General features: G+C 45.0%; 2 protein-coding genes across 2 annotated transcripts in view; one reads left to right on the top strand and one right to left on the bottom strand.

The window, feature by feature from the left end:
• Window positions 1-2,927: 2,927 nt before the first annotated feature.
• Window positions 2,928-12,024, bottom strand: LOC146187250 (non-homologous end-joining factor 1-like). The gene is made up of 6 exons (XM_084607585.1): window positions 11,580-12,024; window positions 11,283-11,489; window positions 8,069-8,210; window positions 7,948-8,009; window positions 7,762-7,873; window positions 2,928-3,631 (listed from the first exon to the last, which is right to left on the bottom strand). Exons 1-6 carry the CDS (start codon window positions 11,769-11,771, stop codon window positions 3,468-3,470), a joined length of 879 nt encoding a protein of 292 aa, XP_084463711.1. The 5' UTR covers window positions 11,772-12,024; the 3' UTR covers window positions 2,928-3,467.
• Window positions 12,025-12,725: 701 nt separating this feature from the next.
• Window positions 12,726-21,187, top strand: part of LOC146187249 (protein Spindly-B-like) — a 53,855-nt gene continuing 45,393 nt past the window's right edge. The window contains exons 1-2 of the mRNA XM_084607584.1: window positions 12,726-13,017; window positions 13,075-13,154. Coding sequence (XP_084463710.1) covers window positions 12,951-13,017; window positions 13,075-13,154 — 147 coding nt within the window. The 5' untranslated portion in view covers window positions 12,726-12,950. The remainder of the gene's footprint in view (window positions 13,018-13,074; window positions 13,155-21,187) is intronic.

Raw genomic sequence — 21,187 nt, 5'->3', positions numbered from 1 at the left:
CTAGTGCTGTATGGCTGTTTACTATGCTCATTTTCATGCTAGAGATATCACAGAGTATTTTAAGGACTCTGTTTGACAAATAATAGACATTTTGAAAACTCAGACATAAGTTGCAGGGCTTAGCAGTGTATTACAAAGCACTGCCCCCCCCCCCCCCCCCCTGAAAAAAAAAAAAAAAAAAAAAAAAGGGCTCCAAATGAAGAATTTCAATTTAGTGCAAATTTGAAACTTTCCAATCGAAATCGGAAATTACTACCCAACTGGACCAGTTAGACTAACTGAGCTGACCCAATATCACCCATTAGGTCCCATACTGGTAATATTACACCAGGAGACATTTAGAAAATGTACTACATCTATAATTATTTGTGCAAAATGCTGAATATGAGCGATACTAAGGTGCAAAAGAAAAAACCTTATTTATTAGGACAACGCCTGTGCCAATATTTTTGTAGAACTTTATGACCTCTTAGACTCTCGTAGAAATTAAGCCAAATAAAGGCATCATGCTCAAGGGAAATTTGCATGATAACAGATAACAGATGAACATTAGCCAAATGCACATTAATAGAGCACACCTTTGCTCCCACTTTCATATCCCACGTATACGACATTCATACTGGAGCTAGTACTGCCTGTCAGTGCAGTCATTTGGTTTCAAATGCGGAAAAAGTGCAAATGATGTATTCAGTTTACTAGATTAAGCTTTTGAAAGCTATTATAAAAACCATATTAGCCTTGACGTGTTGACAAAACCAACTGGTTTTGTCGTATGATTCCAGTTCACAAGTCCAGCTGGACTCAGCTTGTTTCAGTCGAGACTCAATCACAACTATTTGGAGACAATGATTTCCCGATTGGTCCCAAGTGGCTCTGGTTTGTGGCAAGTCCGATGAGACTCAACCGGTCTTTCTTCCAACTGAATCATAGCCATTTGAAAGTAAGGATTTTCCAAGGGTCCAAATGATTCTATGTAGTTGATTCCTATTGGTAATGCCAATTGCAGTCATTTGCCCTTTGTGGCTGAGAGAGAAACTGAAAAACTTGAACTTTCTATAATGGGATCAGTTGCCTGTAAGCCTATTCTCTTTGCCAATTCGGCCAGCCTGTATTGTATTTTGTAAAATAAAAGCGAAAATTTTCAGGGAAGTGCTCAAGTCAGACGCTCTAATGGGCTATTTGGTTCATTTGAAGGTTTCAAGGTTTGAAGAATAGAACAGCGCGAGAACATGAGATGACAGAAAAGAAGCAAAGACACGAGCAATGTGTCTGTGCTTCTTTTCTGTTGTCCTGTGTTGTCCTTGCAACTGGTGTTGCGAGGACAGCCAGGGAAAAAGCTGTATAGACAGCTTGAGAGGTTCTGGCTTCCTCTTACAGAGCAGCACTGACGGCGGCGGAGTGCAACATCAAACAAAACGTGAGGAGAAAAAAAAAACATGTTCGGTACAGAGAAAGAGACATGTACGTTCAGTACGCAGTTCATTGTACTTGTACAGTACAAAACTACACGAACATTTGGGGCAACTCTTTCAGAGAAATATTGGATACATCTATATTTTCGAAGCAGTACAACTGGTTCAGAAGTGACGGTAAGGTGTGCTGCAACATTTGTTTGCCATAGTTTGTGCGGCATTTCTTAATATGCCAAGGTGAAAGAGTTTGGTTTGTGGTTTATGGGGTTTAAGAGAAATGCCGTAGTGGAGGACTCCGGAAATTTCGACCACCTGGGGTTCTTTAGCGTGCACTGACATCGCACAGTACACGGACGCCTTGCTTTTCGCCACCATCGAAAAGCGGCCGGCGAGGCCAGTATTCGATTCCGCACTCTTGGGAACAGTAGTTGAGCGCCATAACCACTACGCAAAACTGTGCAAAAAAATACGGGACTGAAAGACACACACAGGAACAAACAAGGTGCCTTGTTTGTGCGTGTCTTTCAGTCCCATGTTTTTTGTGCAGTTTTGCTTAAATCACCCCATGTGCAGCAAGGTGACAGCATTTTGGCTGCCTTGCTGCGATCCTTGGAATGTCTACCAACTCCTTGAGAGACTTTTTTCCTCTAGAGAGTCTCTGAGAGAGAGGGGAGGGAAGGAGGGAGTCTCCCTATCTCTCTCTAGAGACATCCTCTATCTATTTCTGTGAGGGAGAGCTTTCCCTCTCTCTCTAAAAAGAGAGAGTAGAGAGATTCTTTCTGATCGCTGTCTTCAAGAAATTTTATTTGCACTGCATGTTCATTTAACCTAGTAAATATGCCACCTGACAAGTATGGGCAAGGTCTGCGAGCATAGAGTTGGCCAAATCTACCAGACGATGTGGCAAAACGAGGCGTTGTGGTGTAGAGGAAGCCACTCGCACTAAAGACAGAGACCACAGCCGTGCCAGATAGGTAGCCGAGACCATTGAACGATAAGAAGCCAGACTAGCTCGTTGCGGAGAAGCTTACCAAGCACGAAAGCGAGCCGAGACTGAAACAGCAGCAGTGGCTGCAGACAGTTTCATTTGGCTGCGAACCAAGTTTCATGAGTTTCAATAGTTGAACCTCTACTTATTGCTTTGTTGGTACTCATAAAGGTCACATTGGCTTCAGAGTCAGATGCGTGCTCTTTCTACAAAGTTACTGGTACTATAATGCTATGGCAATAAAAAGAAACGACAAGTCTAGGTGGTCAAAACAGGAGCTCTGTGTGTGTTGGACAATGGCAACTGTGTACTGCAGAGTGTCCTTTTCTTCAAAGTAAATGGCATTCATTTGTAGATCTTATATACGTTACACTGAGAATTTCGTTAATTGAGGTTCAAATGTGCTAAACACAACACAATATGGGTATTAATCATTTAACTCAGGTTCACTATTCATTTGGCCATGGTCATGACTAAATGGTGATGCTAGTGACACAGGTGGGCTAGACATATAGCAAACACAGCACTCTCAGTGCACATCACATAACCACTTTATTGCAGCACAGAGAGTGTATATCTAAATTGCGTGCTAAATGCATTTAGCAGCAGATTAATAAAATAAAATTTGTCGATATCAAACTGCATACAATAACACTAATGCTATAAAAGCAATTCATCCACGTCGAGACTATGTTGATAAGATGATGCTTGAAGTACTAAAAATAAAGTGCCTCTGTGGCTGAATAATGAACATATTTCACAGCAACCAACAAATTTCACTGAAACAGTGTAAGAAAATAAGTTAATCATTGCCTTGAGAGCATAAGTTTTACGAACATGCTCCCATGTAGACATCTCTGGATCCACAATGGGAGAACATAAAGGAAAAATAGGTTGGTTCATCATTCTCGCTGTAGACTGATCCATAGAAAATGCAGTTAGGAGATCACTTTCTTGACTCTCATTACAACGCTTGCCCAAACAGTAATATCACTCCATCTGCAATGACGCGCTGTGGGCGTTCAGCAACAGGATGCTTCAGAATAGGTTGGCTGTAGTTCAGGTTTCTACAGCCTTAGACGCTTTTTGACCTTTTTGACTTTGGGTTCTTCGGGCGTGACTTCAGGGGAGGATGCTTTGCTACACAATTGCTGGCAGTTATGTGCTTCAGCTTTCAATGCTGCACATTCTTCGCTGACACTGTGTGCTGGCTGCTTGTCAGATGCATCGGCTGCAAATGGAAGAGTGCACAAAGCACAACATATGTAAACCCTGCCTGGAACGTGGCAGCAAATGATAGTGATCCCTAGTGCAAGGCAAGGGTGTCAACACAGCAACATAAAAGTTCCCTATCAGTTAGTTGAGAATTTCCATATTTGTTTTTAAATTGTGAAATATTTCCTCTAGATAACGAGAAATAAAGTGTTTCTCTTCTAAAAACTAACGTGCATATTGGCAGTACTGTCTTCGTGAAAAAATCAAGAGCCTTCAAACTAAGGCCTGGCCTCTTATTTTTCAAGGAAGGAATGGGACTGCCACAAAGATGCACCCAAAAGCGCTAAGTAAGAAAAACGTTGAGCCAAGAGAAGCAGTGTTCTTTCTGGAGTTGTACTGGAGTACCTAATTCGAGAAGGTCCACATTCCTTCAAACACAGTAAAGCAAGTTACCCGGCTAGCTGGTTTAAAATCATTTAAAAATTGGGAGAACACCCTGGCGCAAAAATTTAACATGCATAAAAGAGCGACGAGGAGGCAACGGACAAGCGCCAACTTCCAACTGTTTATTGCATATGACAGGCACATACATTTATACCCTCAAGCTACGCCCACATTCACTCGATGTGCAGTTTTTAGACCTACGATTAGCATTGCAGGAGTACCATTTATGCTGGGGTAAGGAGCTGTTGCCTTTCAATACGGCACATTCAAAAATTGTGAAGCGAGCCATCACCTCTTTATGCATTGAGTCCTCACTTTCAAAGTTCTGACCGCACCAAGTGCACACTAGCCTAGAAAATTAGATTGGCCGCCTTTTTGCTGCTGGCTTCCCATCAGTGGTGTTGACTGCCACCGTGGAAACCCTCCTCCAAAGAAAGAGAAAGAAAGAAAAAAAAAAAAAAAAAGGGGCATTAGTTTAATGAGTCCTGAATGACGGGGCCCCACAGTAAACATGAAGTTGTGCCCTAAGTATGCAGTGTTACACAATCTGAAGAAGGTGGCTAACAGACACAGGGTACCACTGGTTTTTTTCCGCCCCTGACAAGTTGACCAAACGTACACCTTGGATTTGTGGCTTTGAATGCCCATGTTGCACGATAAAATGTCAGCATATCTTCGTTCACTGTGTGGGAGGAGTGGTATACGGGATACCCCTGACCTGCAGAATGTCCTATATAGTAGCGCAAACAGGGAACTGCATAAATAAATGCCCTGGACAACATGACAAAAAGTATAAAACAATAAAGATAAATATGCCAGTTTGGTCAGCCATGTCAACACGTGCCAGTGCGAGCCTCGACAACAAAAGGTGAGGATTCTAGGCAGAAGTAAGAACTAAGAGGCCAGGCTATTGCTGGAAGTCTTTTATGTAAAAAAAAGAAAGCAGCCATGTGCATCAGCAATTTATGTCAGTCAAGTTGTGTGCGCAGAATACGATTTTCTGTGTAAAGGTAGTGCGAGGCGATAAGCCACGGTTTTGATAACGCACGTCGAGTGAATATGTGCGTATGTGCCTGTCTTATGCAATAAACAGTTGGAAGTTGGTGCTTGTCCATTGCCCTTCGTCACTCTTTTGTGCGTGCTAATTTTTTGTGCCAGGGTGTTATCCCAATTCTTCAAACCCAAGTTACAGAAACAAACTCTTTATTATCTGGAATGCCGCAGCAAAAGAAATTGCTTGAAGCGGGCACCTACCCACGAGGGAAAGTGGGGTGTAAGGATGGAATAGGCTTGCTCAAAGGAAACTGATGCAGGAAGGTCTGCTGACTCAGTTATTGCTGTTTTACCATGACCAGGAACCCACACAAGCCCAATTAAGCTGATGGTGAGAGCCAAGAGAAGATAAGGCAGTACATAAAGACAGGGCATATCAGATGCAGGAATGATGCTGCACTGTTGAGGACATAACCTCTAGATAGCTAGCATCAGAGCCAGAAATTCTAGAAATTGGGATGCAACCACAGCACAAAAATCATTTTTCTTTCTTTTCTAGGAAAGATTACTTTCATTTTTATGGGTCTGTAACACAGAGTATATCAATGATGTCATGCTCAAAACGTGACGCTACACCCACTGTTAGAACATGAAGTAAATGTACCGTCTTTGCCAAAATTAACCGAGCAGCCCAGCCGGCCGGCGGAAGCAAGCGCAGGGCCTAGCAGCGACGTGGCGGTCACCGTCGGTGGCCGTTGCTCGCCCCACATCAGACGCCGCACATGGTACCCGCTTACATTTTATCGTCCAAAGAAAGATAGCAATGGAGCAGCCTGGCTGACGTAAGGCTGCTCCATTGCTATCTTTCTTTGGATGGTAAAATGTAAGCGGGTACCATGTGCGGCGTCTGATTTTATTTCTTTAGAATGCTGCGAGTCATGGAGGGCGCTGTGCACAGCACAACTCGCGCAACGCCTAATTTGGGTTGGCGTCATGAAGCTCTGCTCTTCGTTAGAACTTTTTGCATGTTGAATCCCAGTACACAGCTCCCGTAGATGAAGTGATTCGAAAAGTAGTTGTTTTTGTCTCGTTTGGGATGTTAGCACAGTCAGACAGGGCATGATGGAAACCTGTGTTTAGTTTTTCCCACGATTCCTTGTCTGCGATGGTGACACTTCGCTGAGCTAGAGAGAAATAAAAATGAGGCGAATTTTCTGCTATTTCTAGTGCGGTTATTCGTGTCCATAAAATGAGCTGAATTCGTTCATGTCGCATTTGCCGCCGCTTGTTTAGCACACAAAAATGCGCAATGGTTTTCGTGATTGGAATGCTAAACTGAATGCCGAAAATTTGAGCAGAGGTTGCAACTGCTCGAAAAAAATATTTGGCAATACCGAATGAGTGCTGTAAATGTTCCCTAGCATATGATCCCCCAAGAAAGCCTTGCTATTGCGAAGGATGCCTACGAAGACGTTTTTCTTCCATTTGCATTGAAATTCCCTCCAAATTAAGCTTCAGCTTGTTGCGGCCAGGGAGTTCAGTAAAGACGTCTCAGGTTTGCAAGCTTAATCTTGTGTTGCACTTGAAGCTTCTATTCCAGCAACTTATTTGTCGATTCACCGATGCACCACTCTACCAGCGAGCACTAAACTACCAATCAAGTCGCTAGGTAATAGACAGTAACGCAAAAGTGTCTCGCATTCCATATCAAATGCCACGAGTACGGATTTCTTTTCACTTCCAGAACCTACTGCTGTTAGGTTGGTCGCATGGCGTTCCCTCGTAAAACAAGCAAAAGAAAAGAAAAGAAACGGTCGCACTTATTGTGAAAATGGGTGACGTATGTTTAAGGTGTGAGAATGACATTTTTACTTAGTTCATTCATTAAACAAAGAGATTGGCAGCAGGCTAATTCATGAACGTAATTAGCAACGTGGAAAACACTACGCGCTTTTTGTATGTTACCAAATAGCGCGAAATAAGGTATGCAGCAAGAGGGGCACATGAAAGAGCTGGAAGTCTTTTATTTTACTCTTCTTCAACTTAACTTAGCATTACAGCAAATCCGATAGTGGTCACAACAGACGACTAGGAACCGTAGAAAAAGCGCATTGAGTTTTCGAAATCAATTCCTCGCCATACTTTCCGGACAATCCAAACGACTAGAAAAGCATGCATTTGCTCACTCGTTGCAACTACGGGAGCACTGTACCGATATTAAACGTGAAGGCATTCTAACGAAGAGCGCAGCTTCACAGCGCTAGACAAAAAGGAGCATTGAGCAAGTGATGCTATGCGGAGCGCCCTTCCTCAGCAGCGCAGCGTTCTGAAGGTGCCAAATCAGGCACCGCACATAATACTCACTTACTTTACATTATCCCAAGAAGGAGAGCGAGGGAGCGTGCTTGCAACATTCAGCTTACACCCGCCGCCAGAGAGCAGCGGCCAGCGACGGCAATAGTAGCGCCGCAGCTCGGCTCCGTGCCTGCTCCGCCGGCCGGCTGGGCTGCTCGGTTACTTTTGGCAAAGACGGTACCACATGGTGACAGTCCAATTTTCTTATTCAGGTGACAGTCTGGTGTCAAGTAAGATTCTTCAAGAACAAGTATGTGGCCACTTCTTATGCACAGCAACGAAGTGCTTCAATCAGATATTTAGGTGCGGATCGACATATGTATGTCTGATAATGGGTATACAGAATTAACTTACGTGGTTTCTGTTGTCTCGGAGCAGAAGCATCTTGGTACGCCTTCATAATTCTTTCCACTTCAGAACCAGCAAATGCACTGGTATGCAGACTGCTGAAACGTTTCTTCAAAACCTGAAAATGAAAGCAGTATGAGATTAATATTTAAAAATCTTGCAGCATACATGTGAAGTTGGTATTTATACCACCTCAGTTTGCACAGTCTTCTCCATAAATTCATCCACATCAAAAGGCGGCGTACGAAGATTTTCTGAAAGTTTTAAAATGCCCGAGTCATACCGATTTATAGCTTGTCAGCTGATCGCTCACTTTTGGAAAATCTTGATACTGATGACGCATTCAGCTCTGATATTTCGCCATCTTTCTTGCTGAGCAAGGCAAACAGACGATCCCTTTGTTCTTGTAAGGCCGCCAGCATTACCAGCATTGGCAGTGTGACCTGCGAATAAAACTAGAAAAAAAAGAAGTGACGAACATTCAAAACAGCAGGTATTACTGGTGCACCCAGCAAGGGCCGACGTAGAATTGTGTAGCTCCTCAGCCTGTTGACATGCCGATTGGCTGAGTATTGGGTTGTTGGTCTTGGCTTTGTTTTTCCCCATTGCGCCTTTGTGTATTTTGTTTTGTGTGGCTAACGCACGTCGTGAAATTTGGGCTAAGATTTGTCGCCATCGCTAGCACGACCGTGCACATTGGAACTGTGACACCTTTGTGTTAGTATATTGCTCGTGCTCCATTTGCAACCCTTCGCCATCGTAGTCCTGCGCACTTTCTTTTGTGTGGCTAACGCAAGTGGTGAGATTGGTAATTTAAAATAATGTCGACGCAGTTTCCCGGCCAAGGCAGCTTCCCTTCTGTCAAATGATCTGCCCTTGGAAGCTTTTCAGAGCTCCGGCATCCGCAGCATCCTGTGGTGCTGGTTCTTAAGAATGCTGGCACCATTAAAATGAACAACCCAGGGCTTGCTTGAGCTGCTCTTCAGGAAGCCGCTTCCTTCTACGAAGAAATTACTGAGGTATGCCAATTTGGTACAGGCAGGATTCTGTACCGTTCACTTGACCTGGCATGTGTAAAGAATCTACTAAACTGCTCTTTGTTTACACCTCATCCGGTAAGAAGTTTCATTCCTTCCCACCTGGCCTGCACAAAACGTCTGGTCCGTGTTGTAGATTCCTTCTTGAATCCAGTAGAAACCCTTGACTTTCTCTCCGTGGTAGGTGTTGTTGCTGTCTATCACTGCAGCCAGGAGGTAAAAACAGAATTGGTAGTCGCTACTTTTGCGGGTACTGCCTGCCCATCAGAGATTAAAGCGTGACCTTTGACATTCCGTGTAGACCCCCTTCCATCAAATCTTCTGCAGTGCAACAATTGCTGGCGTTATGGCCACACTGCTGGTGGTTGCAAGTTCTCTTTGCGATGTTGTAAATACGGTGATGCTCATAAATCGAATTTATGCACAGAACGAAACATCAAATGCTGTCTTTGAATTCACTCTGCAAATTCTTTGGACTGTCCTTCTAGGGCTCATGAAATGCAAATTCTTGGCATAATTGACTGAAAATTCTGCTTGCGGTGTGAGGCAATACAGGAAATCAAGGAGAGAGCTCACAGGTGTGCAGATGTGTCAGCCCATTCTGGAGCCACATTAGATTCCTCACAATCTAAAGCCATAGTGAATGCCGTGACAGCACAGATTACTCAGGCTATGCAAACTGCTACAGCCTCTCCCACGACGCTTGTGCCTTCATCCTTAACAGCGCAGAACTCATTAGCTACACTGTCTTGCCCGCAAGATCAATCTCCTTTCACTTCTCCTATTCAAAAGTCTGACAATTTAGGCGAGGGTCATGATGCAGAGATGGTGGAGTCAGATATGCGAATCCTAAAACGCAGTGGATCCCCAATGTCTAACTCATGATCACCGCATCCTCAGGCAAAATCAAAAATGCAGCAGCTCGGCTCTAAGGCGAAGGAAAACATTTTGGGGCAGGCTGTTGCTGCTGCCTGGATTACAAAACCATAGGAGTGTTAAAAGATTTTCAGTGGAACTGTAGATCTCCTCTTTCAGCTACTACAGATTTAGTTTATCGTTCTTTAAAACAGAACCCAGACATAATTATTTTGCAAGAAACTTGGCTTACAACTGAAAAACATTTTCATTTGCAAAATTATCAATCATTCTGACAAGGTCAGCAGTCATGAGGTGGTGGGTTACTAATACTAGTTTCTTTAAAATTTTGTCATAGGGCTAAGATTTCTTTAAAATATTCTACTTCAGATTCTGAATTATTGGCTTTAGATTTTGAAATTCCAGGGTTTTGTCCATTTACATCAGCAAATGTTTATTTCCCTCGTGGTGTTCAGGACACCATATCACTAGACCTCTAGTTAGTTAATTGTCAAAATTCAGTTATTTTGGCTAGACACTTTAATTCTCACAATGTTTCGTGGGTTTACAAGACGGATCTCTGGGGCAAGTGCCTGTGGGATTGGCTTTCAAATAATAACCTTTATTGCATGAATTCCGGTTTACCTACTTTCGTACGCGCCCAAGTCACTCTGTGATAGATTTAACTTTCTCCAGTCCTAGTGTTACCATATTCAAATGGACGACAGTTGATGGTGGCACCTCTAGCGAACATATGCCTATTGTTTTTGACGTTGATGTTAAGGGCCATACTCCTATGTGCTACAGAGTTTCTGGAACAAGAACATATTCTTAGTCCCTGTCAAATAGGTTTTCGCTCAAAATGTTCAATGTGGAATGCGTATACCGACCTCGAGATTCGAATTCTCCTTGCGTGGCACCAGAAAATGTATGATGCTTTAGTGACACTGTATACAGCAAAGGCTTAAGACAGTGAAGAGCCCAGAATTTTATTGGAAATGTAGTGAACTACACGAGGATATACGAAGACGAGGATGAAGTAGGCGAGAATATCACGAAGACGAGGATAAGGACGACGAAGTGCCGCTGCACTGCTCGAGCTCGCTTGTGGAGACCTAGACTGGCTGTGTTCGTGTGTGGTCATTAGAACATTTCTTGCTGTTTTGACACAGTTTCACCATGATGAGAAGACAATATCTGGAGAGGCCGTTGCAACAGCTGGGACTTAATTTGAGCAGCCAGACTTTATTGTGGTTTGGTGCCATTGTACTTGGGTACAGCCACAGGTCTGTTTTTAACGCCATTCAAAACTTTTTAATAGAATCTAAACGTCTGCCTTGCTAATATACTTTTATTTTTTTTTTTTATCATGCAGCTACAAATCTTAGTGTTCACCTCCTGTGTGCGTTATGATTTGTCCTTTTAATTTTGGTATTTTGTATTTTGCTTTATTTCTCTGTTCGTAGCAATCACTTTATTTTATTCTTTTTGGCAATGCAATTGTAGATCTCAAAATCAAATATCTCTCCACCCTAACTTTAATTCTTGGTCGATCCCTCTGTGTGGTATGTGCCATCAATTTAGAGGAGAACAACTAGCGCGGGCTGAAATATGAAACACACATCTTGAACTCACCTCATCACTGCCGAGTGCAGTCATTGTGAAGGTCCAACGGAATTTCACTTCACCTATTGACATGTTCAAGGAGATTATTAAAGAAGACGAATCAACGACCGCTGTCAGCTCGGGTGAGTTTTTAGAACTGCCTATCGCAGACGACAATCCCTCGGACAGCTGCCGCACAAGGCTTTCAGTTAAAACCTCAATAGATGGATTGAGGTCCTACAAAAGAAAAATAAAAGGCCATTATTAATTACTTTTCAATCCGCGCAAATCAAAGCGGCACATTGCTGCATTAGATAATCGACTTGCCTTGCATCTGCATTGAAGGGCGTCTTCCTCGAGAATTTCTTGATATAGGCACCTGAAATCGGTCGCCATGATTCTCACAGAGGTTGGAGTTGTAATGAGCTTGATGATCCCGGAAAAACCATCACGGCAGAAACTTTGCCATGGTTTTGAAAACACTTCGCCCAGCGTAGCAGCAGACGCCCCTTCATCCATCTTCAAACTCTATGCACTTTATGAATTTGGACGCTGCGTGGATGAATGATTAGATGGCAGGAGAAAAAGACTTCACGCGCATTTTCAGGATTTTGTATTAAAAAAAAAAAGGTTTACGGTCAAAGACACTGCGCTAGCGATATGATTATAATTTAGACGAAGAAAAAAAAGGAGATATGGAATTAAAGGCTAGACAGCGCAATCTAGCCCCCAATACAATGAGTAAGACATGTAGCACGGTGTACTGTATCTATCCACATACTCTCGACAAAGAGATTGGTGGATTGGTTACCGGCTTGTGCGCTCCCGTGCGCTAGTAGACAAGCCGTAGAGGCGGACGTACTCAAAGGAGGCGCCGTTGATTAAAGGTCTATTCACACTTGCGACTAGATGAGGTCGCGCGACTGGTAGTCGCGCGACCAGAGGAGAGGAGCCATGTTCACACTTGCGACTGTCGCCTTCTCGAAAAACGAGTTGGGAGTAGGAAAGCTGCAGGGCCATGACAGCAAACGTCGGTAGCAGCCGCTTGCCAGACACTTCAGCTTTTTCAGGCGAGAACGCCGGCGACGAATAGACGGTGTCAATATAAAATGTTGCGCCTGCGTGAAAAACCCACTACTCAAAAGTTCATAGTACTTACCGGATAGTCCGAATATCTTTCCAATCTCCTCCCAGGCCATATCCTTCTCCCTGCCTTTGAATTCCGGATGCCGTTTGTTGAAAAAGTAGGGGTATTCTTTAATTGCATTGAGAAGGTGCTCGATCGAGTACTCCGGGACCTCGCTGATTGGTGAAATGGTTTGCGACTAGTAGTCGCGCGACTAGAAATTCGAGCAGTGCCCGATCGGCCCGCGGCAGTCGCTTTTCGACCGATGCGACCATTTGCGACTGTCGCTTTTCGACCAAAACGGTCGCGCGACCGCTGCTAGTCGCAAGTGTGAACGGGCCTTTAAACCACTGCATCTGCGGTTTGAACTGTTTAGCCACTCTCTTGACTCTGTTTCGTCAGCTGCTGTCGGCTGTTGATGACTTGAGGCCAAGGTGTTGAACCGCTCGCATCATCTCTGTTTTATAAGCGATTAGTCACGGCCGGCCTACGTGACGGACGAGCTACTAGTTGTCGCGGACCTTATGCGACTGCATAGTTTTGCTTGTGCCGTTTGAAGAAAAGGACGCAAAATGGACGAGGACCTGTGCACTAAAGTCACCAGACTGGAGAAAGACTTGGCGCAGGCTGTGAAGATAGGTAACCGTATTACTTTGTTGGCTTTGTGCTCGAACTAAAATTGTGCGTTTGTTGCAGGCAACACCTTAATAGCGAACAACGCGCAGTTGGAGGCGGAGATAGCCGAAATGCATAAGCAAAACGTCTCCAGGGTTGAGGTATGTCCACTTTTTCCTCTGTCACATTTTCTTGTTTAGTAGTGGCCTCGACCTATTGCAAAACGTTGCATGCATGCACTCTGGAGGACAAAGCTGGGCGAGTACACGGACGGGCATGGGTAAAGTGAGACCAGTAGCGTTGCGAGGTGGATGTGGGTGCAGCGCTCAAGGGGGTGCAGCTGAGTAGTGAGAGGGAGGAAGGAGCGGGGGGGGGGGGGGGGGGGGGGGGGCGAAATGAATCGTGTAAAGACGCGAAAATGTGCACATTGGTGCCGCTGAGACACTGACTGGCAAGTGTGATCTTCTCGGAACGAATTATTCTGTTGTGAGGAGTGCTTGAAAACACATGCCTTAGTTTATGCCAGAGACTCCACGCCATTTTAACGTTGGACCGGGCCTTTGTACGTGCATATACCCTGGAAACATCACAATTAACCAATGCGCGGGAACGTGTTGATGACACCCGTCGGCGCAGCATCGACTCTTCATTTCCAAGCGAGGACCACTGGCAGTATCCCTCCGGCAGTCTTTTGTCTTGGCCTTTCTCGCACCTCGGCCCAGTCACACATCCGCTTCACACTTTCAAAACACCGGAAGGCAGGAAAGCCTGTTGCTCAGTGGAATGGCAAGTCTGATCACTACGCGCTGACTAGAAAAAAAAAAAAAAAAATGAGAAGGGCACCTTTAGCAAGGCCAAGTGCTTTAGCAGGGGAATTGAGAGTGAGTGTACCCAAGGGTGCTCACATAGTGCATTATATGGTTCTTACCTTTTCTTTTTCTCTGAAAAAGGCAGTCATTGTTAAAATGAGAAACGCAACTGAAAGCGTCAAAAGAAACGAGTCTGTAGACGTCCAGCGTCTCCCAGCTCCAAAAAGCAGTTTTGCGCTTAATATTTTCTGTTGGTATGGCATCAATGCACGTTGGTAACTTTGCAGTCTGGATGCAAATATCAGCTTGCATCCTTTGGAGGAAAGGAGAGGAGAAAAGTTAAATGTAGAGAATGCAAAGCAAAAGGCTTTCACCTATGCATGTGGCATGTGAAAGGCTCTGCTTGGGACCTAACTACAACGCGTGGTATCATATCGGGCAATCACCTATCTTAAGCCGCTCGCTCAGTGAATTTCCTCGCAACTTATGCGGGCTAGAGTTTGTGCCTTTTTCGGAAATATGTGCTTCTGATGTGATGTTTTGCTTAATTATCAGTTGTGGAGCACGATCATTGCGTCTAAGTTTTAGAAAAAAAGAAAATGTCACTTCACTCTACTGCATGGTTGAGTGCAAAGCGAACTTACTTCAAAGCAAATCATGAGGACAGAGGAGGTAGAAAGCAAGTAGCGATCCGGTGCTTAAAATGTGGGGACGGAGGGGGAGCGCTGCACCGCGCCTTCGCACCCGGTCAGGGTGACACTAGCGATGCCACTGAGTGAGACAACACGGTGCTGACTAGCAAACAAATTTTTATTCAGGAAGGAATGCTTTTTATACACCAAAAAAACGTAACATTTATGGAACAAAAAAAATAGATACTATGATTAACAAAAGTTACCCTAGTCGCAGTAGCATGTGAGCAAAAAAAAAAAAAAAAATTGCCGAGTGAACACTGATTGCAACCACGTAATCTCGTTCTTGTGAAGGCTAATAGACTGTTTTGCCAGATAAAAAATGCTTCAGCCACTTCGCGCGATACTTGATTAGAATTTCGGTACGAAATGCGTGTGCCCTTAAAATCTGGATTGCACCCTCTGCAGCTTTGACAGTGAAGAACAAGGTTGGAACTGGGTACTTTGCTCAGGGAATCTCAATGCTCTATCAAGCGTGTATTCAGACATCGCCGAGTCTACTCATTGTAGGTCTTGCCGCAGGTCAAGAAAATTTGATAAATTACCCCTGCCCTGCATGGTACGAACACCTCATTATGGCAGACACAGCATTTTTGCTGTTTGTTGTGCCCATTGCTCAAGCACGTGCTTACCGCTGGACATGTCTTTCTTAGGTTTTTATCTGCTTTAAAGACTATTTTGACATCATATTGTTTACCAATTTTCTTTAAGCATTGTGAAACCCATGAATGTAAGCGATGGCCACCGTCCTTTCTTGCGATCCTCCATTTTTTTCAGGCACAGTTTTTTTTTTCATCTGCTTGGCCGTTCGCTCACAGATTTGTGCCAGGGTCACTTCTGAAAACCCTGCTTCCTACAAGCGTTTGGCATGGAATTTTAAGGAGGCCTCCATTCTGTGCGGGCACGATTTCGCGAGTGCTGCCTTGAGACACGTAAAGGCCACCACCTGCTTGACGGTTCTTGAGTGTCCTAAGTCAAAACTGAACAGTGGTTTGGCCGACCGGGGGGAATGTTCCCAGCTGGCATGTTCTCTTGGAGACATAATCTTGATGTCCAAAAACTGTATGCATCTTTCCTTGGGTGGCTTCACTGAGAACTTGAGTCCATACAAGAGCTCCTCAAGACTTTTGACGACTTCTTCAATCACCGTAACACTAGGGTCCTGGGTGCGAGTGGAGACAATAAAATCATCAGTGTACCTCACCATCTTGGTGACCCTGTCATCCAACTTTTGCTTTATTTGTCCATCCTACCAAGGTAAATATCACTAAGCACCGGGGCAACCCTGGAGCCTATGTAGATGCCCGATCACTAGGCAAAATTCTTATCCTTCCATTAAATTGAGGTAGAGTCCAGGTAGAATAAGACTTCCAAGAATGTCTCCACAGAAATGCCACACCTCTGAATGAATGTCAGCTTATTGTTATCAGTGGTGATGCAATTCTTAACACTTTTCATAAATGGAGATAATGAAAGGGAATAGAACAGGTCCCCAACATCAAGGCTGAAGGTTTACATTCACAGGGTTTCACACCACTTAAAGAAAATTGCTAAACTATACGATGTCGAAGTTGGCTTCAAAGCAGATAACAAGCTAAGGAAGATATGTCCAGTAATCAGAACACGCTTGAGCAGTGGGCGTAACAACCAGTAAAAATGCAGTGCCCGCCATAATCAGGTGTTTTTGACATGCAGGGCGGTTTTAGACCTATACTGGTCAGACTGGGCGATGTCTGAATACACGCTTGATAGAGCATCATGATTCCCTGATACAAGTACCCAGTTCCAACCTGGTTCGTCACGGTCAGAACTGCAGAGTGTGCTAACCAGACTTTAAGGGCACATGCATTTTATACTGAAATTAAGCATTGTGCGAAGTGGCTGAAGAGTTTTTCTGGCAATATGGAGAGGCATATGCCGTGAAACTGTCGATTAGCCGTCACAAGAATGAGATTCTTGGTTGCAATCAGTGTTCAGTCAGCTAAATTGTTTTTTTTTTGCTCACAAGTTGTAGATTACTGTGGCTAGGGATACTTTTGTTAATCGTGGTATCTGTTTATTTTGTCTGTTCCATGAATGTTAGGTTTTTTGTGTATAAAAGGCAGTCCTTCCCGAATAAAAATTCAGTTGATAGTCACCACAATGTTATCTCAGTTATACCCTGCCTGTCCATGTTAATCGCACTGTTAGACTATGTCTCATCTGTTGTATGCTCATATGTGGCGTGTAGATTACAAAAAGCATTATACAAATTTTGTCAGCATCCCTTTTGCCAGGGCTGCAAGCTGTTGTTATTGCCCACAGTAAGAGCATCCATATCGCTTTTCCCCTCGACTACTGTTCCCAAGAACGCGGGATCGAATCCCGGTCCCGGCGGCAGCTTTTCGATGGAGGTGAAAAGCAAGGCGCCCATGTACTGTGCGATGTCAGTGCATGTTAAAGAACACCAGGTGGTCGAAATTTCCGGAGTTCTCTACTACGGCATCTCTCATAGCCTGAGTTACTTTGGGACGTTAAACCCTGCAAACCAACCATATCGCTTTTCTCGTGTGTACGCCCGCAGTGCTGCATTTTGCGTGAGGGTGGCGTGCATACCGGATAGGGCGGAGTTGGTCCTTGTTGATGTTAAGAGTCAAAGCATTGGCTCTTTGACACTTGGGAGTGTAACAAGTGGTCCCCTGTGCACATCCTTCGCCATGCCCTTGTTGCATCGTGCGCTCACTCCTTACAACTCTCCAATGTACTCGAAGCAAGCAAAAAGAAATTTTGGACTTGTTCTGCCCTCTTGAAGTTTTGAGCACCTGCGAACTGCGCGCCTATAGAGGGACAACTGATTGCAGCTGGCTGGGACACCCGACATGGCTGGCAGATTTGATTAGTGTTGCTTCGTGAAATCTGAAGAAGCCCGACCGCACTACAGTCGACCTGAACGGATTCCGCAAAGACTGTCTCATCGCCCCTTCAGGCTAGTTCACATGCAAGCGATTGAGCGAACTCAGCAGCGAGTGGCAGCAACAGAGCGAAAAATTTCCAGTGTGTTGGAACTGTGTCGCTCTGGCTGCTCGAGCCGCTGTGACAGCTCAAAACTGGCTTTTATGTTGTCACGACAGACATTGTTAGCAGTTTCGTTTGCATGGGAAACGGGCTTTACTTAAGCTTTCTGTTACTTCCGCAGATAAAGGATCCTTGCTGTGGTTGTTCGCGGCATTCAGTTTTTGAATCTCTTGTTCCAGCAGGATGGATGCCCCTGGGTGACCGAAGTACTTGATTGATGCTGAATTCAAGAATTATTGACTTAACTCTGACTCTGATGACAGTCATAGTGCACATTTCAGTTACTGCAGTGGTTTTGCTATTGACTGAAACAACGGTGATCTCTGGCCAGTTGAAGTCTTGCGCTTCGAGATATAGTGTAGACTATTTGCTGATACCAGAAGCCACATATGAGTGGCTGAATTCCATGATAATAGATTAGGGAATAAACAATCTTAGGAGTAATCATTAGAGGTACCTACTTGGACATCAAATGGATTTCAGCCCGTGTTGTGGTTAGAAATGTGTCCTATATTTACCACTGTTTCCTTTAACCTCTGTTATCACACACTTAGCACAAAATACATATTTGAAACAGAGTGAAAAAGTCTGCTCATAGGGACGGTCTTCCCAAAATACTTGGAATCCGCCTTTTGCGCGAGTTTTCTGCGCATGCGCGAAGCCCCAGCGGCGACTGATGAAAACACACTGAGCGGCGTCGACGGCGCTTCTCGTCGCCGCACTCATAGCCAACGCACGGGGGCTGGAGGCGCGGTCACGTTCACAGCCTCGGTAAAACGATGCCAACCACCTGTGCCGCTTACGGCTGCCACTCTCGAGGCGTGCCGGGACGCAAGACGCGTTTTGTTAGGTTTCCTTCAGCGAGCCGCGACCTGCAACGGCGTGAAGCTTGGATTAGGGCAACCAAGCTATGGTGGCCATCATAACCAAGCATCAAGACGTGAATGGGCGACCTTGGCAGCCGACTGCGTGCTCTCTACTGTGCGAAAAACACTTCGTTACAAGTATGTATGCATCTAAAGAAAATGTGCATGATGAAAAATATCTACCGGAGTTTGCGCCAAGCCTGTAACCCACCAGTGATAGCCGCAATGAGCATTTGTTCGGTGCGTCTGATGGCGATGTATTTTGTCGTTTGTTTTATTTATGTGCGAAGGGGCCGGGTAGCGCAGATATCACAGGTGGCTGTGTGCGCTAGACCGTAATATTTAGCATGTTTTATCGCGACTGCCGCCTGACTAAAAAGAAGAAAAAAAGGGTGTTTGTTGTGATGCACCGCCGTTAGCGAGCCGAGTGGTTGAGCTGGTCATGAGGCTCACGAACGGCAGTGCATTAAAACGCCATTTTTTTTTTTTCTTGTTAGTGAGGTGGCAGTCGCGGTAAAACATGCTAAATATTACGGCCTAGCGCACACAGCCGCCTGTGATATCTAAGCTACCTAGCCCTTTCGCACATAAAGATAAGAAGGGACAAAATACATCGCCTTCAGGCCCCGGTGCAACTGAAGCAATCACGCACCGAAGAAATTCTCATTGCAGCTATCACTGGTGCGCTACAGCCTGGGTGAAAACTCCAGCAGGTACTTTTCATCATGCCTATTTCGCTTAGATGCATACATACCTGTAGTATCTGTGTTTTTGCCGCTCGGAGCGTATGACGCACTTGACACTTGCACGACGCACAGTATTTTTTTTTAATTAAAGGCTCGCCTTCGTGCACGCCAAAGCATCCGGACTTTGTTCCTTTAATGTACGCAATCAGATGCACTTCGTTAGGGAGCTTGATAATCGTCGTCTTCGTCCAACTGTTTGCAACGGCAAGGAAACTGCCCGGCACAATAAATGAGTCTCCTGGAGGGTTCATGCTCGTTCACTTGCAGAGTGGATCGCTCTGGACAATGCCCTTTTCACGGGGTGTGTACATGAGACTCTCTGCCGATCTTCGTGGATGAAATCCTATAGCTGCACGGTTGTAGATGACGCGAGGAGGAAGCGACGCCCATTGCACCATGCCAGCGCCGCGGTGACCGCATTGTGCTCGGTAACTCAAGACACCCTGCGCATATGCGCCGCTCAAAGTCACAGGAGACGATTCCACCTAGCTCTGCAGCATCAGCAAACCCCTGGCTGCTTTGCCCTTTGAGATCCCTCTCTCTCTCTCTCTGCCCCCACGCTCTCCTGTCTGCCGAAAACCTGCACGCTGAGAGCGTCTCATTCTGTCACGTCGAACACGGCCCGCGCTACACGCTCTTACAATACGAAAATAGTATATGCGTACTTGCGTTATGAGTGGATTGTGAAAACGCTCTACCTTCCCCCACACTGCGTGAACATGATATGCTGCAATCACTGTCACTACTTTCCGCTCCGAGGCCAAAAAAGGGGGGAAGCTTTCGCTTTCTACCAGCGTTGGCGTGGCCATTTCGTATGGTGCGCTTTCGCGTCGTCTGCTACACTGCCGCTCAATGTGTTTCCCGCCCGCTCCCGCATGATGGCGCCACATCCTCGCGCTAAAGGCGGATTGAAAAGGTTAATAGGTGGAGGGAAAGCAGTGCTCTGAGAAAGCAAGGGAAGGGCGGTGGCATGGAGGGGATGGTTCGAGAGGCAGATGTGTGCTCTTTGGTAGTTTTGGCTGACACAAGCACGTGACGTTGGGAAATGCAATGGTAGAAAACGTGCATGGGGATGCACGAGTGATGGCCAAAGGAGGACAGAGTAAGGGAAAACTGGGTAAGGACAGGAATGGGTGAAAGTCTGTAGTAGCCGGAGGCTTGAATGATTCTCTTACGGATACATGTAACCGATAGGACAGCGAAGGAGCTGATATACTCTTCGTGGTGGACACTCGCAAGGTGCAAATTGTGATATGCACAGTACCGGAAGTATGCCATCACGACATTCATGCATAGGTAGTCTTGATTGCATTTTGGGGAATCTGGAACACTGTGTTTTGAGGCAGTGGAGGTGAACAGGGGATTTCAAATAGCAGAATCTAAGAATAATTTTAGGGCAACATTAATTTCAATGCGACAGGAGCGAGATTGAGGCAGCACCTGGCAGGAAACAATTTAGGTGGTGCGAAAATGGGATGTCTGTAAAGTGGTTTGAAAACAAGCAGCGCCTTGAAGCAGAGAGTTTACTGATGAACCTTGCGCAGCAGGCAGCGGGTGTGGTGTCGCAGACTTGATGAAGGTTGATTGATTTGCTATGCAAGGATCAGGTGCTTGCTGACTCTGGGAGAGAGGCCGAAGGGTTTCCTTTTTTTTTTTTCTCATCCAAAAAATTACTTCGTTGTTGCTCAGTCATAAAAGTTTAATTGAAGTGCAGTGCTTGTCATATCCATTGTGTTCTGTGTGTCCATATTTCTTTAGCACTGTGGACTTATTAAATGGGTATAGAATTGCACAGAAATGTAGTTGCGTATGGTACTCTCAGATGGCAACATTTCACCACAAGATGCCGTCTTGACTTGCTTGACATGATTCTCAATGTGAAATTGAAATTATGCATCCTCAGTTAGTTGGTATTACAATGCTCCATTCTTACACAACAAGAAAGGATCTTTCCTTACCGCTTCCTGCAGCACGTTCATGGCCGTGCATGATGGTGGCAATACTTGCGTTGAGTCTTTTGCTTCTTC

This window comes from Amblyomma maculatum, chromosome 6 (assembly GCF_055883805.1).
Source record: "Amblyomma maculatum isolate TAMU_Amacu chromosome 6, ASM5588380v1, whole genome shotgun sequence".
Taxonomy (NCBI): Eukaryota; Metazoa; Arthropoda; class Arachnida; order Ixodida; family Ixodidae; genus Amblyomma; species Amblyomma maculatum.
This window is presented reverse-complemented; position numbering and strand designations above follow the sequence as displayed.

What these genes read in the sequence shown, in the direction of transcription:
- LOC146187250 (XM_084607585.1), bottom strand. Translation starts at nt 11,771, where the DNA reads ATGGATGAAGGGGCGTCTGCTGCTACGCTGGGCGAAGTGTTTTCAAAA. An exon ending in CTGCACTCGGCAGTGATGAG is followed by an intron (nt 8,211 to 11,282) that starts GTGAGTTCAAGA and finishes TTTTTTTTCTAG; the next exon opens with TTTTATTCGCAGGTCACACT. An exon ending in TCCGAGACAACAGAAACCAC is followed by an intron (nt 3,632 to 7,761) that starts GTAAGTTAATTC and finishes TTCCATTTGCAG; the next exon opens with CCGATGCATCTGACAAGCAG.